At 41.9% G+C, this 25,670-nt stretch overlaps 3 protein-coding genes across 5 annotated transcripts in view; 1 reads left to right on the forward strand and 2 right to left on the reverse strand.

Moving 5' to 3' along the window:
* Positions 1–1,247, reverse strand: part of ralgps2 (Ral GEF with PH domain and SH3 binding motif 2) — a 127,738-nt gene extending 126,491 nt beyond the window's left edge. For 2 of the 3 annotated variants that reach the window (XM_058379429.1, XM_058379428.1), the window contains exon 1: positions 1,005–1,247. In XM_058379429.1, coding sequence (XP_058235412.1) covers positions 1,005–1,204 — 200 coding nt within the window. In that variant the 5' untranslated portion in view covers positions 1,205–1,247. The remainder of the gene's footprint in view (positions 1–1,004) is intronic. The other variant, XM_058379430.1, reaches the window with a different exon arrangement.
* Positions 1,248–2,370: 1,123 nt separating this feature from the next.
* On the reverse strand, positions 2,371–5,741 carry LOC131345930 (cytochrome c oxidase assembly factor 7). The gene is made up of 3 exons (XM_058379133.1): positions 5,353–5,741; positions 5,096–5,236; positions 2,371–3,081 (listed from the first exon to the last, which is right to left on the reverse strand). Exons 1-3 carry the CDS (start codon positions 5,456–5,458, stop codon positions 2,639–2,641), a joined length of 690 nt encoding a protein of 229 aa, XP_058235116.1. The 5' UTR covers positions 5,459–5,741; the 3' UTR covers positions 2,371–2,638.
* A 113-nt stretch (positions 5,742–5,854) lies between these two features.
* Positions 5,855–24,990, forward strand: zyg11 (zyg-11 family member, cell cycle regulator). The gene is made up of 16 exons (XM_058379131.1): positions 5,855–6,288; positions 8,582–8,747; positions 9,046–9,560; positions 11,029–11,274; positions 12,135–12,275; positions 12,646–12,822; positions 13,363–13,427; positions 14,636–14,735; positions 14,851–14,901; positions 16,901–17,062; positions 17,800–17,847; positions 18,246–18,443; positions 20,243–20,295; positions 21,657–21,754; positions 22,218–22,397; positions 22,653–24,990. The coding sequence occupies exons 1-16, from the start codon at positions 6,283–6,285 to the stop codon at positions 22,667–22,669; spliced, it is 2,223 nt and encodes a 740-aa protein (XP_058235114.1). The 5' UTR covers positions 5,855–6,282; the 3' UTR covers positions 22,670–24,990.
* The last annotated feature ends 680 nt before the right edge of the window (positions 24,991–25,670 follow it).

The raw sequence follows: 25,670 nt of genomic DNA on the forward strand, positions 1-25,670 counted from the left end.
ATCAATGCGATGCACAAATTAACAGACAGTGATGCGGTGATGTGTTTGAATGTGTGTGTGAGTGAGAGAGAGAGAAGCTGGAGTGAAACCAGGCCTCAGCATTGCCACATGAAATGCTCCCTAACTCCACTGGACATTATTCCAGGAAAGCAGAGACAAGAAGCGGACTTCTGATTAAATGGATTTCTGTGCTGTCTGTCTGCATGATCAATACATCCAGAGCAAAGGGGTAAATAAATACAGCACGTGATACCAGTTAGGAAAGGGTGGTCTTTTGGTCACTGCTGCCTAGCTTTAAAGAGACAGCTCGGAGAGACCAGTGCCAGCTCATCATGCCATCCATCTGATATCTATCCAGCAGTGAAGCTCTGTGCATGCCATCTATCACAGAGGGCGTGATGGGCCTTCATGGTGGACGATTAGCGCCCTTGTTAAAACATCCCTGCTTAATGATGCCCCGTCTCGAGCTAGTCGAGCAGCAGCTCACGTGCAATTCGAGTGATTTGTAAGTTAAATTTAGGGAGTGGTGCATTTTGCACGAGGGCGTTATTTAAAGTTGGCTGTATGCGTATAGAACTCTCTCAATCCGTATTGTTGTTGTGAGCATACACACACACACACACACACACACACCCTTAAATCCTAGGGAGGGACATTTCACACCACCAAAAACACCAACTAACGGCAGATGCACACATGCACACATTCGATTAGACTAATATTCAGTGAAAGAAGCAGCGTTGACCACGTCTTGGGGAATTAAAAAGTGCTGTTGTTTACAAGAGCTAGCTGTAAACGAAGCCCATGCTAGAAGGTACAGCAGAATAAAAGCATCATAATGAGTATTTTAGATGTGAAAGGACCATGCACGAGCCTGGTTCAGCTGGATTTAAGTGCTTTGCTAGCTCTGTTAGCTTTAGGAGCTAGCACGGAATACGAGCTCCTGGGCATCAAGGCACAGCTTTCTGAAAACAAACGAAAAAAAAATACCATGCAAACTTTACCTCCTGCCCCGGTGGTGAGGTTCGTGCTCCCGTGGTGGATCTGGACACAAACAAAATCCTATTACAGTCCGGCTAAAGACAAGTGGACTGAACGGGCAGTCGTGCTGTTTGAACTGCGGGGACGGGGGGTGGGCGGAGCTTCGGGCGGCTGCCTTTCGGTCCACGCGCTTCCTGCAAAGCTTACAGAAAAGAAAACGCATGCGAAGGTGTCGCTTGTGTATGTGTGTATGTGTGTGTGTGTGTGTGTGTGTGTTAACGCGCCCTGTGTGTATGCGCGCGCGTGTGCGTGCATGCATACACACAGGGCGCGTTAACAGGCCCGGCCTGACTGCTTGATAGCGCGAGCGGAATTACAACCCTGACTCTTCACGCATAAAATAAAGGAAAACGGAAACAAAATATAAGATCGTTTTAAATCTTAAACGCAAACTAAAAAAAATACGCAGCATCCCTGAGAACCGGGAGCCGTGTTTATTGTCCTAAATTGTCTTTTTATGAGCAAATTAGTTAGCGCTTAGCTCCCCCTGCTGGTGTCTGTGCTGCACTGCAGCTGTATCAGTCACATAATACAGTACAGGTTTCCAGCCCTGTTCCTGAAGAACCTCCTGTAGGGTTAGAAGCCTGTTAAATAATACTGTCGTACTCAAAGTGGGGTCTGGGGATCTCTAGGGGTCCGTGAGGTATAGTTAATGGCCCTGTAATTTTTGATGTTACAGTGGTCAAAATCACAACCTACATAATCAAGGATATTGGGATAAATAAAGTGTCTATCTATCCATCCATCTAATAATTGGGGATCCAAGCACTGAGACAATGTCAGCGCACACCTAATGTTGTCTGTTGACTGAAACTTAAGAGAGATTAAAAGATAAATATTATCTAACATCATTATTTTACAGTTAAAAGGACTTAGGATACGAAAGGGTTTGAGAAGCACTGGGCTAGAAGACCTCTGAGCTGAGAAGTGAGTGTGGAGGAATTATATTTCGTGGCACAGAGACTATCATTGTATCCAGAAAACAAGCAGGTAATTTGGAAAACCATATTATTTTCATCTTAGAGTGATAAAGATTGATGATAATGCAGTGACAATTAGAAGAATATTTCCTGGTTAAGAGAGGACGTAACATTAACAAGCACGGAATATGACTCACTAGATTCGATTAGATCAGCAAATCAGCGTAATGCCATTGGGTCTATGACGCAAAGACACAGGTGACCTTAAGAACTCGTATATATTTGACTAGGAATTGTATTGAAGCTGAACGTATCGTCATATTAGGATACTTTGGATGTTGTAAAAATGATGAGAGCTGCTGTATCAAGTTCACTATAAACATACATGCTGTGTTTGTTCATTAACACATTTAATACTTTTATTACCATAGAACTCTAATACTTTTAACACAGATTTACAAATGGAAAGTTTTGTCACATGTCCACATGCTGATACACATCAAGATGAGTTTGCAATCAAATACAATTCTTATTAATGCCCCAAGTTATTAATCAGGCCCCAATACAGTACACACATTACGCAGCTCCATCACTCACACACTCCGACAGCTGGTCTAGTGCTCAGTACAACACTGAGAATCCAAATATCACACTAAATCTGTCACATTTTCTCTCTCTCACTCTCCGAACTTCAGCTGCTGCTCTTTCTGTTGCCCGTGAAGTTCTTTTGCTCTGTTCTTCAGCTCCTCTGCTCTCTGCTCATCCTTCTCGGTGCCGTCTCCCAGTTTGTACATGCGGCTGGCATTGGCGCAGCCCCAAACGTGGCCCAGATCGCAGGAGCGCACTGCATACTTTAAAGCCTCGGACATGTTCTTGTTCACTTCTGCTGAGCCCTGGATGTACAGGGCGCTTAAATTGAAACAGCTAGGAGCAAATCCTCCCTCACAGGCTTTCTTATAGTACTGACGAGCTGCAACGGGGTCTGGACCACCCTCTAAGGCTCGACCGTCATGGGCCAGCAAGCCCACGTTGTGGCATGCATCCACTGACTTCTTTCCGTTGGCATTACAGGCCTTGAGAAAGCAGGAGTAGGCACTCTTTAGACACTCGGTCACCCCACCTGGTTCGGCAAACAAAAGGTGATGTATGCAGAGTTAGCTGTTAACAGAGGGGTGTTATTTAATAAGCAGCAAAATCAGGATAAATTTTTTTCTAAGCGTTCTTTGTGAACTATTTTGTAGGCTTTTATGTTCTTGGTCACAATAAATAAATACATATACGCTCCTTGTGCATTTTATTAGGAACATCTGCAAATTCATGCAATTATGTAATCAGCCAAACATGGCCGCAGCACAATGCAGAAAATCATGCAGACAGGTTTCAGAGTGAAGACAAAATGTGATCTTAGTGACTTTAAGTGTGGCAGGGAGTCAAAAAAAAAATCCTGTGAGCCAAGGGTCTGCATGCTGAAACTCCTAGTTGATGATAGAGATCAGAGGAGAATGATAAGCAGACTGGTCTGAATTGACAGGAAGTTATAGTAATTCACTCTTGGCAACTGTGCTAAACAGGAAAGCATCTCAACATATACAACATCTCGAACCTTGAGTTAGATGTGCAATAACAGCAGAAGACCACATCAGGTTCCACTTCTGAACAGGAATCTGAGGCCATCATGAGCACAGACTCACACAAACTGGACAGATGACCAGGTGATTTTTTTTTTTAATTTTTTTTGGGCTTGAGCCTATAAAAGTCTTCTGCTGTTGCATTTCATCCACCTCAAAGCCCATGCTAGAACCAATAGCAAAATACAAGCATCATTAACAGTATGTTAGATGTGTAGGACCATGCAGTGAACCCTCTCGAGCCTGGTTTGATGTTTTTGTGTATGCTGAGATGCTTTTCTGGTCACCACAGTTATACAGAAAGAGTGATTATATGACTTGCTATAGACTTCCTAGCAGTTCCTTTGACCTCTTATCAGCCAGGTGTTTCCATCCACAGACTTTTTGGTTCACTCAATGATTTTGCATCATTCTGTATATACTCTAGGGACTGGTGTTCTGTGAAAATCCCAGGAGATTTCTGAAATACTCAAATCAGCCAGTCTGCTACCATCAGCACGACACGTTTAAAGTCACAGAGATCACACTTTTTCTTCATTTCTGCATGATTTTTTTTGTACTGCACTGCAGCCACATGATTTTCTGATTAGATCACAACCCACATTATCCAAATTATTACATGTATGGTCCGAGGATAGAGGACAACTTAGATATGATACACTGTATTGCCAAAAGTTTTGGGACATCTGCCTTTACATGCACATGAATGTAATATGGAGTTGTCCCACCCTTTGCAGCTATAACAGCTTCAGCTCTTCTGGGAAGGCTTTCCACAAGGGTTAGGAGTGTGTTTATGGGAATTTTTGACCATTCCTCTAGAAGAGCATTTGTGAGGTCAGGCACTGATGTTGGACGAAAAGGCCTGGCTCACAGTCTCCGCTCTAATTCATCCCAAAGGTGTTCTATAGGGTTGAGGTCAGGACTCTGTGCAGGCCAGTCAATTTCCTCCACACCAAACTCACTCATCCATGTCTTTATAGACCTTGCTTTGTGCACTGGTGTACAGTCATGTTGGAACAGGAAGCGGTCATCCCCAAACTGTTCCCACAAATTTGGGAGCATGAAATTGTCCAAAATGTCTTGGTAAGCTGAAGCATTAAGAGTTCCTTTCACTGGAACTAATGGGATGAGAACAACCCCTGAATTCAATGATTTGGAGGGGTGTCCCCAAAACTTTTGGCAATATAGTGTGTATGTTCAAGAACAGAAAGCTTTATAGCTTTCCAAAAAAAAATGTTCATGAAACAAATCCATATTGTCTGTGGAATTTATTTTACATTTGACGTCCCTGGGCAGAAATCCTCTATCAAATAGGATAGGGCTCCAGTATGAACCATGACCAAGGGGCAGGCTGAACCAGTGGTGGACTGATATGGGGGTGAGTCCTAGATGTCCTTCAAACCTCACTGTTTAAGCCTTTTTCTTTAGTCAGCATTTTACATCTCGGTGTCAAGATGTGTACAAATGGAGACTTCCAAAACAATCATGCCTAATGAAGAGTCTGACCTTTGCCCGTGATATGGTAGGCCCCGAGCTTGTAGCAGCTCTCACTGTGACTGTAATTCTCACAGGTGTGCTTGAGGACCTGAGCAGCCTGAGTGTAGTTCTTCTTCACCCCTTCCAAATAATCTGCCAACCTATGGCAACCTGACAAATAAAAGTAAACATTACAGTGAGGAGGAAAAATAAACAACAATATCCTGAATGTCCATTATATTCAGCACTGTATGTGTGGGACAGCTCTCAGCTTCACACTACAGTACCTTCAGGGTCTTTCTCCTTGTAGCACTGATAGCTATACTCCACTCCCAGATTGTCTAGGAACTCTTTCACTTCTTTCTCGTCTTCAAAATTAATCAATCCTGCCATTTTGGACAAACCTGGGATCCTTTACACGGCTTTGAGAGCGCACGTGCGAATGAGTGCATCTAAGCGCGTGACCTTGGTCACTGCTAGTAAAGTTTAAAAAAAAATCAAAATAAACTTTACAGCAGGACAAGGGAGGCTAAATATAAACACCAAAAATGATTAAAATGTTAGTAATAAAATACAATATTTAAAAAAAAAGGATATTAACAGAAAGAGTTTGAACACTGAAACACCCGGCGCTACAACACACCGTCTTTTCCTGCTCTCACAGGGCTGCTGTTAAAAAGCTTGGTTTAGAACTCTAAGTGTACTTCGACAGCGCGTGAGCGCCGTTACGTCACACCCTACTTAGGGCGCCTAGATAGTAATAAAGTACATTTTTTGGAACTCGACTCGAACTGATACTAAAGGCTTTCCGTACCGTCCCGCCTCCGTCCAATTGCGATTATTATCCCGTGTTATGACCTTGTTTACTTGTCGAGGCACAAGCCTGTTTTTTTTAGTCGAACAAATATAAAAATATGTTAATTTAACGGTGCTTATTTCAACAATAATATACACACCTGGCCGCGGTGTGTGCAGAAACAGGCGTGGGGAAATATGTTCTGGACGGAAAGAAGATGGCGCTTCTTAAGGATTACACGCTCTCTGTTCTAGAGAACTATTTTAACCCAGTTTGTTGTTTTCCCCATGGGAGGCGATCGCTAGTTAAGATCTAGCTAAACTTAACTAGCTAAACTAACCAAACTAGTGGGATTAACCCGGGTTACTGTGGGGGGGTTTGGGACCTTGTTCGTGCTTCTGGATCACATACTTGCTGCATCATGATGGTAAGAATGTGTTGAGTAAGCGATACTTTAATATCCAGCTCTGCTGAAACTGAAGGATCTTTTCCTGATGATCTCCTCCATCCCTGGAGCATGACAGCTCAGATACATGACATTCAACTACAACTAGGTGTCTTGATGATTTCAAATGTCAAAATGTCAGAAATACAGCCTTAAAGATCAACATCTACACCCTCTTTTATAATCAACGATGAGACAGATAGAGAAAGCTTTAATATATCTTATATCTGACCAGTGTCTTCTTTCTTGCTATAGGCATATATTGATCCTTTAAAGAAGATACTTTGAAATGACTGATATGACAAACTGACAAAACTAATTTGTCAATACACTGTATTGACAAATTTTGGGACACCCCTCCAAATCATTGAATTCAGGGGTTGGGCTCGGCCCCTTAGTTCCAGTGAAAGGAACTCTTAATGCTTCAGCTTCATGCCAAGACATTTTGGACAATTCCATGCTCCCAACTTTGTGGGAACAGTTTGGGGATGACCCCTTCCTGTTCCAACATGACTGCACACCAGTGCACAAAGCAAGGTCCATAAAGACTCTCATCCATGAGAGAGTTTGGTGTGGAGGAACTTGACTGTCCTGCACAGAGTCCTGACCTCAACCCCATAGAACACCTTTGGGATGGATTAGAGCGGAGACTGCGAACCAGGTCAAAACTTGGACGTCTGCCTTTACATGCACATGAATGTAATATGGAGTTGTCCCGCCCTTTGCAGCTATAACAGCTTCAACTCTTCTGGGAAGGCTTTCCACAAGGTGTTTATGGGAATTTTTGACCATTCCTCTAGAAGTGCATTTGTGAGGTCAGGCACTGATGTTGGACGAGCAGGTCTGGCTCGCTGTCGCCGCTCTAATTCATCCCAAAGGTGTTCTATCAGGTTGAGGTCAGGACTCTGTGAAGTTCCTCCACACCAAACTCGATCATCCATGTCTTTATGGACCTTGCTTTTTGCACTGGTGTACAGTCATGTTGGAACAGGAAGGGGTCATCCCCAAACTGTTCCCACAAAGTTGGGAGCATGAAATTGTCCAAAATGTCTTGGTATGAAGCTGAAGCATTAAGAGTTCCTTTCACTGGAACTAAGGGGCCGAGCCTAACCCGTGAACAACGACACCTGAATTCAATGATTTGGAGGGGTGTCCCAAAACTTTTGGCAAAATAGTATATCCTCATTGTGTTTCTTCCCTGACCACTGACCTCTCACTAGTGGTCTTGTAATGCTGTAGACACACATTGGTCTTCTAGTTTGATTAATTAATGTTTTGATAAAGTACAAGATGTCCCAAAATTCTACATAGACCATGGAAATGAACACTGGTTTTGTATATAAAGTGACATTTTGCTAAATGATCCACTACATATTTTTGAGATTTAAGAGGAAACTGGAGAAGCTGGCAGAAAAAACTTGAGCTACAGATAGAGACCTGGAGCTGCTTGTTGAAGCACTTCTCCTTAAGGCACTGGGAAGCAAGATCAGATTAAGAACATTGATTTTTGACAACCTTTAACTCAACTGAATTGCCTACATCTGGGTATATCTTGAATATAGGCAACTTCAATATGAGTAATATGAGATTATTTATACCTAATTTCAAATCGGCAAATAATTTTGGCAAAACTTTGGCAGTAGAATAAAACAAATTTAAACTCGAAAACTAGAAAATATCCTCAGAAATCTTTACTATATCAAGCCTCTCATCAGTGGTCTTCCTTGCTATAGACACTCATTGGTCTTCTAACAAAGCTAGTTTTAAATCAATGACTCAATGAGTGTCTCACCCCTGACCACTGACCTCTCACCAGTGACATTCGGACATTTAATGAAAATTCAGGATATCTCTGCTTCCTAAGATTGCAGACTTCATTTGTACCACTGGTAAAAGTGTTGTAGATTATAAGCCAGGGTTGCGCAGTCATGATGCCAGTGTCTGCTTTTGCAATACTGACACAAAAAAACAGCCTAGTTGAGCAATCACTCTACACCTCAAATGCTCTCTGTGGTTTTTAATGCGACTGGATATCTTTTTTTGCATTCATCTGAATAGGTTGTGGCTTGTGGTGTAATAAAAAATGTATTTAGACATTTTATCATGACATGACACATTCTCACTATTGCCTAATAACAATAAAATCATGCGTGTTTTTGCATGTATGTCATTTTTCAGCACAGTCATTTGTTTCCTCTTGTATAAAATTGCTTGAAATTTGTCTTCATTGGTATGAAGAAGCGGCCTGTGACATGCTGCTGTGTGTTTGTTTCAGGATGAGGCGTCTCCGGCGTCTCTCACCGACATGTGCCTGTCGCTGGTGAGCTCCAGACTGGAGTGGTTCTGTGTGAAGCAGGGCGATGGCTCACTGTGTCTCCGTGATCTTGTGGTCTTCCCTCAGGAGCTGGCTGACCAGCTGCTCCGCAAGATGGCCACACAGGGTGAGCACAACTGAATTCTCCTAAAAGATTTTTATTTTTTTTAAGTCCCTTTTTGTGCTAAGGGTTGTTTTCTACATTAATGCTCCTAATTATTAGTCATCTTTAGTTATGTTTGTGAAGATTGTTAGAGCTGGCTGCTCTAGCAGATGGTCAATTCACGCTTTACTATTCATTTCTAAATTAAAGTCTAAAAACGGCACCACTTTTGCATAAAGACGATTCTGAAGAAGGTAGTGAATTTTAATAGCTTCATGCTGAGCAGTAAACACCGTTAAAACCTGTCTGTTCCTTTTTCCAGGCCTGCTGAACGACAGCACTGTGGGGATTTTCCGCAACAGTCGGCAGCTCCGTCTGCGTCGCGCCTGCATCCGTACAGCCCGCATCTCAGCCGAGGCTTTTGAGCGTGCTCTCTGCCTGCACCGGCTGCTGGAGCTTGATGCTTCTCGGGTCAACGCAGACCTCACCATCACCGACATCCTGCGCTGCCTCTCGGGCAGCAAGGAGGCACGCGAGAGCCTGCAGAGGCTCGTGCTCAACGGCCTGAGCATGTCCTCGCTGGAGGAGTCAAGCGGCCGCTGCTTCAGCTCGCTTCAGGGCCTGCGATCTCTCAGCGTGTCCAACGTGGATTTCTATGACTCAGGGCTGGTTGATGTGTGCTCACTGCCACGTCTGGAGAGCCTGGACATCTCAAACACATCGGTAACCAACCTGACACCACTGCTGAAATGCAAGGACAGGCTGCGCTACCTCACCATGCACCAGCTCAAACGGCTAGAGATGAGCTCCAAACAACTGCTGCACGTTCTCAGTCAGGTCAGCTTAACAAACTGCAAGTTGCTGAAGTTTTCACACGCACACACACGCGCACCAGACTCTCTGGGATTTTGTGTTTTTCCAATCACAATACACATTCAGCCAAAGCCCTCCTCCATTCACATGAGAACATAAGCACAGCTCTCACAAAAAGTCATTACATACCTTCTCAAAGAAGAATCCTGGGCTTGCGATTTCACCAATTAGACATATTAGTTTTCTGCAATAAAAGGATAAAACACTCTATAAGCTGCATCAGAAATGTTGAAAAAAAAACTGCAAAAGCAAGCATTTTGTTCCACGACCTGGGGAATGGAATTGAATGGAATTATATGTTGGGAAAAAACAGTGTAGGCAACATTTATATAGTCTGGAAACCATCAAAACATCAGGATCCAGATGTGCAAAGAAATTGAAGCCAAATGATTAAAAATCCCTTATAAAGTATCCCTAATCCCCTTAATAAGCCCTATTCCAATGGGATTAGTTTATCAGAGGATTTCTGCCTCCTATGCATTCATTCTCTTGCATGCAGACTGCAATGGAAAGAGTGAGTTTTTTGTGGGTTATAACTTGTTTGAATCCAGATGTTCCTTAGTCCCTTAAATACCTGATTTTAAATGCTGATGAATTGATAACTGTAAGTGATTAGCATTGTGAAATAAACAATCATTTACATCATTTACAGGATTCATTCATCGACATTTAACAGCTAATTATTTATAGAAAGCTGTGAGTATAATGTGCAATACTCTATACTTTTAGTTGCCATTATAATGTCTTTGTTAATCAGCCTTAAGGATCTTTCCCAGAATTCTCCTCATGATGGAGCTTTCCCAGGTAGCACGAGTGGTCAGGATTTTACCGTACAGACCAAGTGTATGTCAAGTATGCCAAGTAAATTTTAGTGCCTCAATTTTCCTCTCACGGTTTGGGAAGTGTTTAATATCTTCGTGAGGTTCACTGATCAACTTGGAGACTAAACATGGCAAGTATTAGCAGGCTAGTCCTTTTTCCAACATGAGGCGAAATCTGTAGAGAAATCATGGACCTGTGTCTTCGACTAGAAAGATCACATGACCTCCGAGTTCGGTGAACAACAGTCAGTAACTGGGCCTGTAATTTCCTCACAGCAGGACAGAATAAAACAGACATGGAGAAGTAAAACCTTTAGAGTACGAACAGACCATGAAAACTTATTCCTGTCCAAATAGGGCTTAGGTCAGTTTGAGTTGTAACTCTACAAAAGTTCAAAGGGCGTAAATATTTATGCAAGGCACTGCGATTACTGTACAGAATCTGCAGTTTGGTAAAGTTTTGCTAAACTGATAAGCAGAACTGAGAAAATGCCTCAAAAATGTCTCTGAGGTGAAAAATGTCTCTGAGGTGAAACTTTCCATATTCTTTCTTCTTTCACATGCACTAGCTTCACTTTCTAACCCTTCTCACCCTCTTTTTTGTTTTTTAGTTGGAAGGTCTGCAGCATCTGGACATCTCCGATGACAAGCAGTTCATGTCAGACGTGGCCTGGCAGCTACTGGAAACCCCGGGCATCCTGCCTGTGCTGGTGTCTCTGGACCTGTCAGGCCGGAAGCAGGTGAGCGACGCAGCCGTCCGGGCTTTTGTCGAGGAGAGGCCTGGGATGACGTTCGTTGGCCTGCTTGCCACCGATGCTGGCTTCTCTGAGTTTCTGTCTGGAGAGGGCACATTAAAGGTCAGCAGCTCCATCACACACAGAAAATGAAACATTGAGTCACATTCTTCTCACATGAGGAAGACCTCAGGGCTTCCTGTTTTTTTTTTTTTCTCTTTCTGACAAAAGCCAGACTATCGCTTAATCTTGTGAGACTAACTTTCCCACGATGAAAAGTGTTAAATAAATATATAGCTGTAAGATGCAAAACACAACATGGAATGCTCTTCTAGCGAAATAATCAATCATGGGATGATGTGAAGCTTGATTTCCAGTAAAAAAAATTATTTATTTACTTATACCTACATAATTTCCCTATTGCAATTTTATAATATAATAATGCTTTTATATTCAACCATATATGGTTAGGGCATTTAGGGCAGCTTAGTAGTTAGCACTGTTGCCTCACAGCAAGAAGGTCCGGGACTCGAACAGCGTGGGTTTACTCCAGGTATTCCGTTTCCTCCCACAGTCCAAAAACATGTACTTTAGGTTGATTGGTGATTCTAAATTGCCCATAGGAGTGAGTGTGTGTGTGTGTGTGTGTGTGTGTGTGGTTGTCTATCTATATGTGTGGCCCTGTGATGGACTGGTGACCTGTCCAGGGTGTACCCCTGCCTTTCGCCCAATGTGTGCTGGGATAGGATCCCCGTGACCCTAATTAGGGATAAAGCGGGTATAGAAAATGGATGGATGGATGGTTACACGTTTATAAAAAATGAACCAATAGTTCATTTGAATTCTGTATTGAAATTATAAGAACCTTTAGACATCTGACAGTACATTGTGATCTGTTCGAATCTTGATGTTTTTTTGTTTTTTTTTTAAGAAGATATCTTTATTTAATATAATCCCCCCTGGGTGTGTGTGTGTGTGTGCAGGTGACTGGTGAGGCCAATGAGACTCAGATCTGCGAGGCTCTGAGGCGCTACAGCGAGAGGGAAGGCTTTGTTCGGGAGGCCCTCTTCCATCTTTTCAGCCACACACACGTGATGGAGAAAGCTCGGCCTGACATTCTCAAAGTACGTGCGCAATCAACCCTCGCTTCGTCTTCTTCCCCCTCACTCTGCTCGTCCCACACACTCCCAGAGCTCTACTTTAATCTAAACACAGATAGTCACCCCTCTGATGAATCACGGGTCACTCATTCCCCCTATCGCTCCACTCTCCGCTACACACAATGATGCTTTCTGTTTTCTTTATTCTCGCTTGTTCTCGCTTTTGCTCTTTTGTTCTACTTGCTTTTTTAAAAAAAAAAACCATCCCTCAATTCTTTCTTTTGTAATGACCTTCACATTAATATGATATTCGTCTTTTATTCGCCCACTCTGCTGTACGTCCCGGACCCTCTTTCCTTTCTCCTCTTATTATTTTTATTTTCTATTTATTCAGCTGGTAGCCTTAGGGATGAAGAACCACCCCAACACTCTGAATGTGCAGCTGGCAGCCAGTGCCTGTGTCTTTAACCTCACCAAACAGGACCTGGCGTTCGGGATGCCCGTAAGGCTCTTGGGTCAAGTCACACAGCTGCTACTAGAAGCCATGAAGACCTTCCCGAATCACCAACAGGTACGCTCGGATGCAGGGATAATCTCACGGTTATTTGCAGTCAGCGATGCTTTTATGAGTGAAATACCTTCCATTGACGCCCCTGGACAGATTTATTTGATCAAAACTATTCTTAATAATCGAGTGGCCCTAAGCCTTTTCATTCTTGATCTTTTTATTTACAGAACACATTAGATTCAAAATATTATAACTCAGTGGTAGGTTGGTATTTCATTGGTATCATTATAGCACGGATTCACTTCAAGATCCATCACACACACACACACCCACACACACAGATATTCACTAGTGCGGTACGGTCTAGCGTACACACTTCACACACATAACAAAAGGCACACACTGTGTTTACAGTAGTAACAGTTTCCCCATCAAAAGTCTGTCAATTCCATGTTAATTACTACAACGACACGCATCAGTCACATTCACAAACACGTGCTCCATGTTACCTGTGATATTTCTGACTTCCTCACGTTCCTTCCTCTTTACAAAATTACTCTCTATTGTGTGAAATAATTGCTTCCTCATATTTTGTTCCCGCAGTTGCAGAAGAACTGCCTGCTGTCTCTCTGTAGTGACCGGATTCTGCAGGAAGTTCCCTTCAACAGGTCCGTCTACAGCTAAGCACTTTATCACCGACTCAGGAAATGAATCCAGTTTCTCAGTATTTAAGTCTTTTCACACTTCAACTAGTTCCCATGGGTGATGAGAAACTCCGGGGAACAGAATCCTGGGTTCGCACTGCTCATATTTTACCCAGGGTTCTGAGGATTCATAAGCTGGTGTATTTAACATCTGCATATTTGTGTACCAGGATTTAATACATTTCAAGCACAACAGCTGTAAATATCGCCTTGGCTCACTCTTTCACATTAGTGAGAGGAAAAAAGGCTGGATTTTTTAATAATTAGGAATAAAATGTAGTCATGATTTGTTATCTTTCACAGATAGAAAAATTTGGAATATCTTGTTTGGCTTTTTTTAAATTTGTCACACATTTGACGAGGTAGTTATTGATATCCAGCTTCCGTTAAATTTTTTATTCACTTCCTTAAATACTTGCTCCACATCCAGTTTTTCCTGAACAGACTTTTCTGTTCAAATATAAATATAATATAAAAATAAATCATTATTATTATCATTTCATTAATATTAATATTTATTATTAGGGTCTCCTTTTCACCACAATTAACATATTTTCCATCAACATTCCACGTTATTATTTTCAAAACGAACACAATGCTAGCACGAGACACAGTATTTTTGGGACAAATCATGTGATATGAGGCACAGACAAGATGTTCAGTTTGCTTAGCATCGAGTCGTAACGAGACGTAATCGCACACGTTTTGTGCCGCAGTGTGGTGAAGTTGAAGAAAACACAAAAAAACACAAAAGCCGTGCTAATTCTGCTTCAAAACAGGGTTTCATACCCCCGGGTAATAAACCGTGCTAATTCTGCTTCTAAATTAAGTTAAGTAGTCTTTGTCACATATATATATTACTGCACAGTGAAATTCATTCTTTACATATCCCATCCTTGGGGACTGGGGTCAGAGCACAGGGTCAGCCATGATGCAGTGCCCCTGGAGCAGGGTGGGTTGGGGGCCTTGCTCAAGGGCCTAATAGTGGCAGCTTGGCGGTGCTTGGGCTTGAAACCCCAATCTACTGGTCAATGACCCCGGGATTATGTGCAATGAGGAAAGCCATTACATGATATCAGGAAAAGCAAAAAAGCTGTTTTCTTTAAATGATGACGTGGAAGGCTGATTAAATATTGTACTTTACATAGTGTGTGTGTGTGTTTCTCTCTCAGGTTTGAGGCTGCCAAGTTGGTCATGCAGTGGTTATGTAACCATGAAGACCAGAACATGCAGAGGATGGCCGTGGCAATCATATCCATCCTGGCTGCTAAGGTGAGTCACTAAAGACAGTGAGGTCCGGTCCATTTTTTTGACGATTCAGTCTTGTTATCCGTGAACATTCTCTGTATCTGACATTTATTGCTTTTCTTCTGGCTTTTTCTCTCAGCTGTCTACTGAGCAAACGGCGCAGTTGGGAGCAGAGCTATATATAGTGAAGGTGAATATCGAGCACTCCTCCACATCTATTAGTCGCATCCTTCAGACACGGTCGCATACGTCCAGGTCATAAAGTGACACGTCTGAATCGATGTAGCATAAGGTGAACTTGGTCTTGGTCAGACTATGAGGTTGGAGGGGTTTTTTTTGTGCTTAGTATCCAAGCAGGATGATGACTGAAGTGTGTATTATGGTATAAGCATGATGGAGTGCTGGGACATTAAACTGTCCTTTAAAATCACATAAAGGAGCTCAAACGGGTCTAAAACTAGTAGAAAACATACAGCAAGAGGAAATTAATATTTCGGCAGCCTTCTTTGTCGTGTTACACTCCACAGTGGTGATTAATGCCTCATATGAAAGTTGACAATCGGGCCTTTATAGAATTTGTAGTGTTTTATAAGTAGTTCTGTTTTTAGCTAGCCTTCTAGTGGCAATATTTCATTTTTTACCCAAATCTTCAAAGTAAATGATGATATCAAACCCATTTCTGCTCTCTGAGATGCCTCAAGTTCATAAGTGTCTAAAATGTAAAGTTCTTCCACTATAATTCTGTGTAATCCTACAGAGAGGAAAAACACATCTCACACTCACAAGTCCTGACTCATTTTATATCAGACTTGCGACCAAAAAGTAATCCATTTCAATTAATAAATCAATTAGTCGATTTCTATTCCACTAGAGGAACAGAACACCAGAGTGCTGGTAAAAAGTGTTAAATATTTTAGTGTAGAAATTCAAAACTATACACTGACATGTAATTACAAAATATGAACAAAAACCTTTCCTAAACATAAACAAAGAAATCAGACACTATATTAAATACATATATTTTGTGTATTTGTTCGTAAAAGGTATGTTAAAATAAATCATGTTCTACATATAATTGCTGCGAAGAAATGTAATTGAAATGTGGAAGAGCTAAAGCAATGTGCCAAGATCCTGACACTACCATTTACATCATAATACGAAGGAGGATATTGAATCCTGTAATAATATAGATATGATATTAGATAGATTTACAGCTACTAATAATAATAAACAGCTAATTGTTCACAGTCTCACAACCTGCTGAGATTAATGGTAAGGAAGTTAAGACAGATGCGAGGAGTCACTGGAAAAGAGTTGCAGGAGAACCTGAAAGCAGCAGGAACAGCAGTTACACAGAGAACAATAAGCAACGTAATCATCTCCATTCTCACACTGAACTCCTCAGCTTAAACAGGATGTATACAGGAGCATTTAGACGAATCAGAACAAACAAAAAGATATCGATAATTCAGTTTGTCACGGTTGGAGAAAAGAGGTACATGACACTGTGAAGGAAACGTGAATGAAGCGATGTAGCAGGACATACTAGAGTCTGATACTGGGAAGAAGATGGACGTTTCAATAAGACGAGATGTAATATTTGCGTATAAGTTCATATTTATAATTACAAAGTCCAAGACATGATGTGTGATAATCACCGGGGCGGTGGTAGCTCAAGTGGTTAAGGCTCTGGGTCATTAACAGGAAGATTGGGGTTCAAGCTCCAGCACCACCAAGCTGCCACCATTGGGCCCTTGAGCAAGGCCCCCAACCCACCCTGCTCCAGGGGCTGACCCTGTGCTCTGACCCCAACCTCCAAGGATGTGATATGCGAAAAAAGAATTTCACTGTACAGTAATGTATATATGTGACAAAGACAACTTGACTTAAATCTGAAGTGTGTGTCAGTGGAAGTGGAACAGGAAGCAAAACACCAAAATAGACACCTACCAGCTCAAGCTGAACCAGTTAGTGGAAGGGCTAAAGCTGACAGGAAGACGCTGGTGAAATCTTTAGCCAGGATTGATGGTTATTAAGGCACGGGGAGACAGAACCCAGAACCCTGTATTAATAGGTCTATCTTTAGTTCTGGCAACTTAATAACTATGAATAATACCCTGCTTTGTTTTTAACATCCTCAATAATGTCTTAATTTACTTGCCTCTCTCTCTCTCTCTCTCTCTCTCTAGCAACTCCTGCACATTGTGCGTCAGAAGACGTGTCAGGGCACAGTGGATGCCACACTGAAGTTCACACTCAGTGCCCTGTGGAACCTGACAGACGAGTCGCCTACCACCTGCAGACATTTTATAGAGAACCAGGGCCTGGAGCTCTTTATCAGGGTGCTGGAGGTACACACACACACACACACCACTATAATCCAAGAGCGTCTTTAGTTTCAGTTATAATTTGTCTGAAATGAAAAAATAAGGCCTTAATATATTATATATGTTATAGTGTGCACTTTTTAGGCTACAGAGTACAGACCATGCATTAAACCGAGACTAACTGTAGCTTCCACTTGTTAAGTTAGCATGCACAAAGACACATTATCATGGGAATATTTTACCAACAGAGTATTCTCAGGACAGCAAATACTCTTTACCTGTGTTCTTTAACTCTGTGACTTTTAGTTTGAGTGTTTTTGTATTCGTTTTATCACAAGCGAGCATGTTGTGTAACATGACATGCTGTATTTTTTATTATATTAGTTTCAATTGAAACATAATTGAAATATAAAAATTAGGGAGAGGCCAAAGAGGGAACAACTGTTCAAAGCTTTCTAAAGAATAACAGGAGCTAATTTAACAGGCAAAGAACAGGCAAATTTCTGTCAGTTGAAAGGAATGTTTTCTCATTTTCCAAAGAGAGATGGAATAAAAAACATTTCAGGATGTGAATGTAATTATCAGATGGGGTTTAACACAAAGCATGGCTCATAGAGTTTTACTCCTTTTTTATTCCTTACTTTGTGTGTGTGTCCATGTCGAGATTTTTATATGGAAAATAATGAATAAAATTCAAAGGCAAATTTAAAGAAAAGGATCGATTCCTGTTAATCCGGTGTCCTCTGTGTGTTGTGCGTCAGTCCTTCCCTTCAGAGTCTTCCATTCAGCAGAAGGTCCTCGGCTTGCTGGTAAGTAAGAGACTGTGTGTGTGTGTGTGTGTGTGTCACTCAGTATAAAGACATTATACTACACTGGCTGTATTTGATCAGGAGAAGGGAGTTCTTTATATTCTGTCCCTACTTTGGCTCAGATAAGGACTGAATAGGAAAAGTCATCTTGTGCTCAATACAGGAAGCATCATTTAGCTGAAGAACATAAACGGCTTATGCTAATAGCTTGCTTTATTTAGCGTGTCCCCATGTGGCCGGGACACAGCTGCTTACAGTCCTAATTACTGCTCAGATGCTGCCAGTTTCCATTTCTGTTTCTTTAAGATTTGAAACATTCATGAAAGTTCAGCTACTGTCGTGACTGATTAATAAGAAGTCAGAACCGTCTAACACGTGCCATTTTGTGTGTGATTCAGAACAACATAGCCGAAGTGGGCGAGCTGCATGCCGAGCTGATGGTACAGGGCTTTCTGGATCATATCAGGTCTCTGTTGCACAGTCCTGAAGTGGAGGTTAGCTACTTCGCTGCAGGGATCCTCGCCCACCTCACGTCACGGGGCGAGACAGTGTGGACGCTCGACCTGTCCCTCAGGACCACACTGCTGGAGCAGCTGGTACGTCTTTCCCCTCATTCCTGCCTCAGAGGAAGTATATGTACATATATATACACACTACTCACTATATACACTACTCACAATAAGTTAAGGATATTTGGCTTTTGGGTGAAATTTATGGAAAAAGTAAAAAGTTACTACACGCTACAGTGATATTATATCATGAAAGTAGGGCATTTAAGTAGAAGCATGCAATGGTGATTTCCTCATCTCAAACAATTTATTGAAACAAAAGCCAACAGTGGTGGGTATACCACAACAAAAAATGTCAATGTCTCAATAATTTGTCATGTGCCCTTGACCATCAATTACAGCTTGACAACGACGTCTCATGCTGTTCACGAGTCGACTTATTGTCTGCTGAGGCATGGCATTCCACCAAGGGCGGCCCTCAGGTCATTGAGGTTCTTGGGTGCAGGGTTACGAGCCTCTACACGGTGACTCAGCTGATCCCATAGGTTTTCTATGGGATTCAGGTCTGGAGAAAGTGCAGGCCACTCCATTTGAGGTACCCCAGCCTCCAGCAGCCGTTCCCTAATGATGCGACCTCAATGAGCTGGAGCATTGTCGTCCATGAAGATGAAATTAGGCCTGTGTTGTTCATGCAGGGGCACAATGACTGGATTAATGATGTTATTCAGGTAGTATTGGCTTGTCACTGTACCTTTCACTTTACTTCTCACCTCCCTTAAATGTGCCTGGAGTTGAGTGGCATTCATCATTCGGATCCGCAGGGCACTGTACACAATGAAGCGGTCATCAACGTGGGATGTGGCCAAAGGACGTCCACTTCTATGCCTTTCTGTGACTCTTCCAGTCTCTCAGTATCTCTGTCGCACCAGTGTCTGGTCACTCTGTGACACTCTAAGCTCAGTGGCCACTTCCCTCTGAGAACATCCTGTTTGAAGCCTCGCAATGGCGAGGTACTGTTGATCAATTGTTAGGTGTGGTCTTGGTCTCATGATGTCAAAATGTGAACAGCATGATGAAGAGGACTGTTTAAATACCAATTCTAATTGAACCAGAAAATTTAATGGACGATTCATGGATCGACCACCAGTTGTGAATTTTGCCATTAAACACCTTGTTGGAGAGCAGCAAGTTATGCAAAAAGTACTGAAACACTGAACAGTTGGACATGTGCATTCAAAAGTGTAGAGAAGGTCAATTAAATTCACCTGTAAAGGTTATAGTGCATTTTAGGTTCATCCTGAAATTTCACCTGAAAGCTGAATATCCTTAACTTTTTGTGAGTAGTACATATATATATATATAGGCATAACATTATAACCACCGACAGGTGAATAAGTAAGTTGAATAACATGATCATGGCACCTGTTAGTGGGTGGGATATATTAGGCAGCAAGTGAACATTTTGTCCTCAAAGTTGATGTGTTAGAAGCAGGAAAAATGGACTAGCGTAAGGATTTGAGCGAGTTTGACAAGGGCTGAATTGTGATGGCTAGACCACTGGATCAGAGCATCTGCTGTGGTGCCAGATACCACAGCACACCTTCAGGGCCCTAGTGGAGTCCATGCCTCACCGAGTCAGGGCTGTTTTGGTAGCAAAATGGGACTAAGACAATATTAGGCAGGTGGTCATAATGTTATGCCTGATTGGTGTATGGTTTTACATGTTGCATATCTGGCTTCACCATTCAGGTTGAAATCTTTCAGTGTCTACACACAGACCAATCATGGTAGGAAAGGATCAGGTGTGAGATGTCTGATGTAAGACAGATGTGTGGGGGTCATTTATCTTGTATGTGAGAACTTATCTGGTGGTTTTTGTTTTCCAGCACTCTGCGATCCTGAAGTGGCCCACACCTGAATGTGAAATGGTGGCCTACAGGTTAAACACACACACACACACACACACACGTGTGTATATATATATATATATACACTATATTGGCAAAGTATTCGCTCACCCATCCAAATAATCAGAATCAGGTGTTCCAATCACTTCCATGGCCACAGGTGTATAAAATCAAGCACCTAGGCATGCAGACTGTTTTTATAAACATTTGTGAAATAATTGGTCGCTCTCAGGAGCTCAGTGAATTCCAGCATGGAACTGTGATAGGATGCCACCTGTGCAACAAATCCAGTCGTGAAATTTCCTCGCTCCTAAATATTCCACAGTCAACTGTCAGCTGTATTATAAGAACGTGGAAGTGTTTGGGAACGACAGCAACTCAACCACGAAGTAGTAGGTCACGTAAACTGACGGAGCGGGGTCAGCGGATGCTGAGGCACATAGTGTGAAGAGGTCGCCAACTTTCTGCAGAGTCAATCGCTACAGACCTCCAAACTTCATGTGGCCTTCAGATTAGCTCAAGAACAGTGCGCAGAGAGCTTCATGGAATGGGTTTCCATGGCCGAGCAGCTGCATCCAAGCCATACATCACCAAGTGCAATGTAAAGCGTCGGATGCAGTGGTGTAAAGCACGCCGCCACTGGACTCTAGAGCAGTGGAGACGCGTTCTCTGGAGTGACGAATCGCGCTTCTCCATCTGGCAATCTGATGGACGAGTCTGGGTTTGGCGGTTGCCAGGAGAACGGTACTTGTCTGACTGCATTGTGCCAAGTGTAAAGCTGGGCTTGGCCCCTTAGTTCCAGTGAAAGGAACTCTGAATGCTTCAGCATACCAAGACATTTTGGACAATTCCATGCTCCCAACTTTGTGGGAACAGTTTGGAGCTGGCCCCTTCCTCTTCCAACATGACTGTGCACCAGTGCACAAAGCAAGGTCCATAAAGACATGGATGACAGAGTCTGGTGTGGATGAACTTGACTGGCCTGCACAGAGTCCTGACCTCAACCCGATAGAACACCTTTGGGATGAATTGGAGCGGAGACTGAGAGCCAGGCCTTCTCGTCCAACATCAGTGTGTGACCTCACAAATGCGCTTCTGGAAGAATGGTCAAAAATTCCCATAAACACACTCCTAAACCTTGTGGACAGCCTTCCCAGAAGAGCTGAAGCTGTTATAGCTGCAAAGGGTGGACCGACGTCATATTGAACCCTATGGATTAGGAATGGGATGTCACTTAAGTTCATATGCGAGTCAAGGCAGGTGAGCAAATACTTTTGGCAATATAGTGTATTTATAAAACATGCACTTTTCTCTGTGTGTGACATGCTGCTTAGATCTCCAAGCAAAACATGTAAGACTGTGACTGTGTTTTATTTGTTTGTTTGTTTTGTAGATCATTTAACCCTTTCTTCCCCTTGCTGGAGTGCTTCCAGACTCCTGGAGTTCAGCTGTGGGCAGCTTGGGCCATGCAGCATGTGTGCAGCAAGAATGGTGAGAAGCACACCAGCAAATCTTTATCTGTACAGATTTTCATTGCCTAAACAAGTCTGAAGTTAATTTCTGGCCATGTGATTCGCTAAAATACTTCAAATGATGCGTTATGCTAGCTAGTAAGAAGAGATGGAGGGAGAACGCAGACATTCTGTTAAAAAAAGAATAGCAAAGAGATATAATTAGCTATACATAAAGTACATAAGTCTAGAAAACAAACATTAAATAATATATAAGTGCTCCAGAAGCTGTACTTATGTAAGCCATACTTTTCATGTTCATGCTTAATTACATTCTGGTGATTATTACAGAAGGATTTGTACACAGTTTATTGTCTGATTTACTGACCATACTGTATTAAAAATAATAACATTCATGATGACATGTTCACATTGAAAATATTCTACTTGCCTTAAATATTAGTAATAAGATCCTGTGTGTGTGTGTGTGTGTGTGTGTCTAGCTGCACGTTACTGCAGCATGCTGTTAGAAGAAGGAGGACTGCATCATCTGGAGGCGGTGAGTTCACATCCTGAGACTCACTGCGATGTGAGACGACTGGCCGAGAGCATTCTGGACAGCCTTCATCGCCACCGAGCGCGTACAGGCTACACGGGAACGACGCAAGCGCACACACACAGAGGTGTTGTATACACACACACACACAGGCTGTACAGGTTAAACAAGCTGGAAGCAAAGGACTAATATATTCTATAAAACAACACACAACACTAGCTGTGGGATTTAAAACTTACCCATGAGTCAAAAATACCGGAGATCCTCTTATTTTCAGCATGGGTTCATTTTATTTTAATAAAATATTTTATCGTTTTTATATTCCAGTGTGATGTATCCTGTTGATTCGGTGTTTTTTTGTTGTTGTTATTATTATTTTTAGAGAGAGATGTTCCATGAGACGAATAACCTTCGAGACCAGTCTCTGGATGGCGCATGGTGTACTACCTGGAAATTGTTTGTGTGTATTTGTCTGTGTGTCCTTGTACGGCTTGTTTAAGCTCACTTCCACAAACCAGGGCAGGAAAGGGGGTGGTGGGGGGTTTTACCTACCAAGCATTCATTTGCACAAAGCAAGATATCTAATTCTTTTTTTTTTTTTCCCATCCTTTCTCAGTTTAGAAATAATGTTAGTTTATTTTGTCATCTCTGTTGCCTGGGAGGGGGGACTGGGCGAAGAGTGACAAGAATGGGAAGAGAGTAGCATGACAGCATGTCTGCATGTGCTGAGAGAGCATGCTTTAGTTCCTCGGGATTCTCAATATGCACAGTCGGATTGATTCAAATCCACCTTCGGATAGATTCGGAGTCTCGTCTCTGTGGACACATGGCAATAAATATCTCAAACTGATGTTTCCGAATCTTAGATTTGTATTGTTTTGAGATGGTGTTATTGCTAAATTCTTCTATGTGTGTGTGTGTGTATAGATGTATGCATGCACATGTGTGGGTGCTTGAGGGTTTGGTTGCAATTACTTAGTATTTGTCACTGCATTTGACAGCATGAGAGGTTTATATATATATATATATATATATATATATATATATATATATATATATACATATACATATACATATTTTATATGTACATGGTGTCTACTGTGGCAGATGACAGATACTGTTATAAAGAGTGCTATGTCGTGTTGCACGCAAAAAAAGAAATACTGATATGTTGAATTTTAGTTTTTTGTTCTAAGAAATAGTACAAATAGTAGGAAAAGATAACTTGTATTTGAAAAGATCTCTGTAATGAGGTCTTAAGAGAGCATCAGGGAGCACAAAGCTTGGGCTCATTATTGCATAGCTCTTATTGGAACACAGCCCTCTCTGACCCTCTTTATTCACGTTACAGAGAGAGAACGCAACAGTCTGAGACGTAAATGGGTATGGATGTCTACATTTAGCAGTCAGACATGCCCAGAATACAAGAAGTCACTTAAAAGGAAGAATTAAGTGAGATTTATGAGCTACACACCTGCTTTGTGCAAACTGTAAGCCCAAGAACTTGTTTTATTTCTGTCAGTTTTCTTTGCTCAATGTCTTCTCATGTTGTGTTTCTTTCTTTAGTCTCAATTTAGTTTGTGGGGCCATGTACTTGAAGAAATAGAGATTTAAATACACACATACAAATTAGGGTATATAAATAAAACACATTCAAATCAGCCAGTTATGTGGCAGCAGCACAATGCAAAACATTACACACATACAGATCACGAGTTTCAGTTCACATCGACCATCAGAATGGGGTAAAAGTGTGAGCTTAACCATAACACACTAAAATAATCACTCTGTATAGGTGTGGGGAGCAGAAAAGCTTCTGAGCATGCACTGAACATCAAACCTTGAGGTGGATGAGCTACAGTAGCAGAAAACTACATCAGGTTTCAGCCAAGAACAAGAATCTGAAGCTGTCACAGGCACAGAATTACCCAAACTGAGCAGATGAAGACCCCTCCAATCTTCATGTCTAATCTCTTGACCTGTCGTTGTATGATATTTGTGCAGTTGTGCTGCTGCCACGTGATCGGCTGATTCGATAACTGCGTGTATGTGCAGGTGTTCCTAATAAAGTGGACAGCAGGTGTATGTTAATTGGTGTGTGAATCTATACCAAAGAAATGGTCAATCCATGGGCTAACTCGCTCCTGAACCGTGTGGTATGTTGCCTTATAATGACTGCCTGAATTGCCTTGCTAGATGTTTACAATTGGATGTCTAATCAATTGAATAGTCTCCACCATGATCGAGTTCCTCGCATCTAAACAGCTTTCACATGGTTTAAAGCTTAAAGCTCTAACAGGATCCGGTTTGCAGACTGTCACAAGCATTTTTACTAAAGATTCCCTTTCACATAGCTTACATCTATGACTCTTCCACACATGACAAGCTTCTGTAGGTGGCATGAAATTTCAATAAACTGCCAGTCATGCCAGCAAACCTCTGCTTGGATCCTCTACGGCGAAAAAGTAAATGTTGTAGATTGAAAGTTGGAGAGAAAATCTGTTACACAGCTCTGAAACAAACATTAAAGTACATGGCCTCTCTCATAAACCTTTTTTTTTGTTTCTAAATATAGGAAATGTTGGTGATGTGGGGTGAGAATCAGTTAAGTTAACATAGACTGCCCTTTAGTCAGATTTCAATGGATATCCTCTTGCCATATATCAGAATAATGTCAACCAGTCAGAGAAATAAATAAATAAATAAACAACTTTACACTCTTTTAGTTTTGTGGTGGTCTTATTGAATGGCAGGAAAAAACAGAAACCATCGGTGTCATCCATAGGAGTCAAACCCGGGTCCGGATTTGTGTTTTTTTTTCTTTAATAAAAATTAAATTCACCCATTATCTATTCTATATAAGTGAATATAGCCAAAGCTCCTATCAAATCTCCTGCTATCAGACAGATACAATAAGCCGATCATAAGACTTTATGATCAAGACATAACTAAACTACACTATATTGCCAAAAGTTTTGGGACACCCCTCCAAATCATTTAACTCAGGGGTTGGGCTCGGCCACTTAGTTCCAGTGAAAGGAACTTCAGTATACCAAGACATTTTGGACCTGATAGAACACCTTTGGGGTGAATTAGAGCAGAGACTGCGAACCAGACCTTCTCGTCCAACATCAGTGCCCGACCTCACAAATGCGTTTCTAGAGGAATGGTCAAAAATTCCCATAAAGACACTCCTAAACCTTGTGGAAAGCCTTCCCAGAAGAGTTAAAGCTGTTATAGCTGCAAAGGGCGGGACAACTCCATATTACATTCATGTGCATGTAAACGTATGGATGTCCCAGTTTTGACCTGGCTCACAATCTCCGCTCTAATTCATCCCAAAGGTGTTCTATCAGGTCCAAGATGTCTTGGTATACTGAAGTTCCTTTCACTGGAACTA

Source organism: Hemibagrus wyckioides, linkage group LG25 (assembly GCF_019097595.1).
Source record: "Hemibagrus wyckioides isolate EC202008001 linkage group LG25, SWU_Hwy_1.0, whole genome shotgun sequence".
Classification (NCBI taxonomy): domain Eukaryota; kingdom Metazoa; phylum Chordata; class Actinopteri; order Siluriformes; family Bagridae; genus Hemibagrus; species Hemibagrus wyckioides.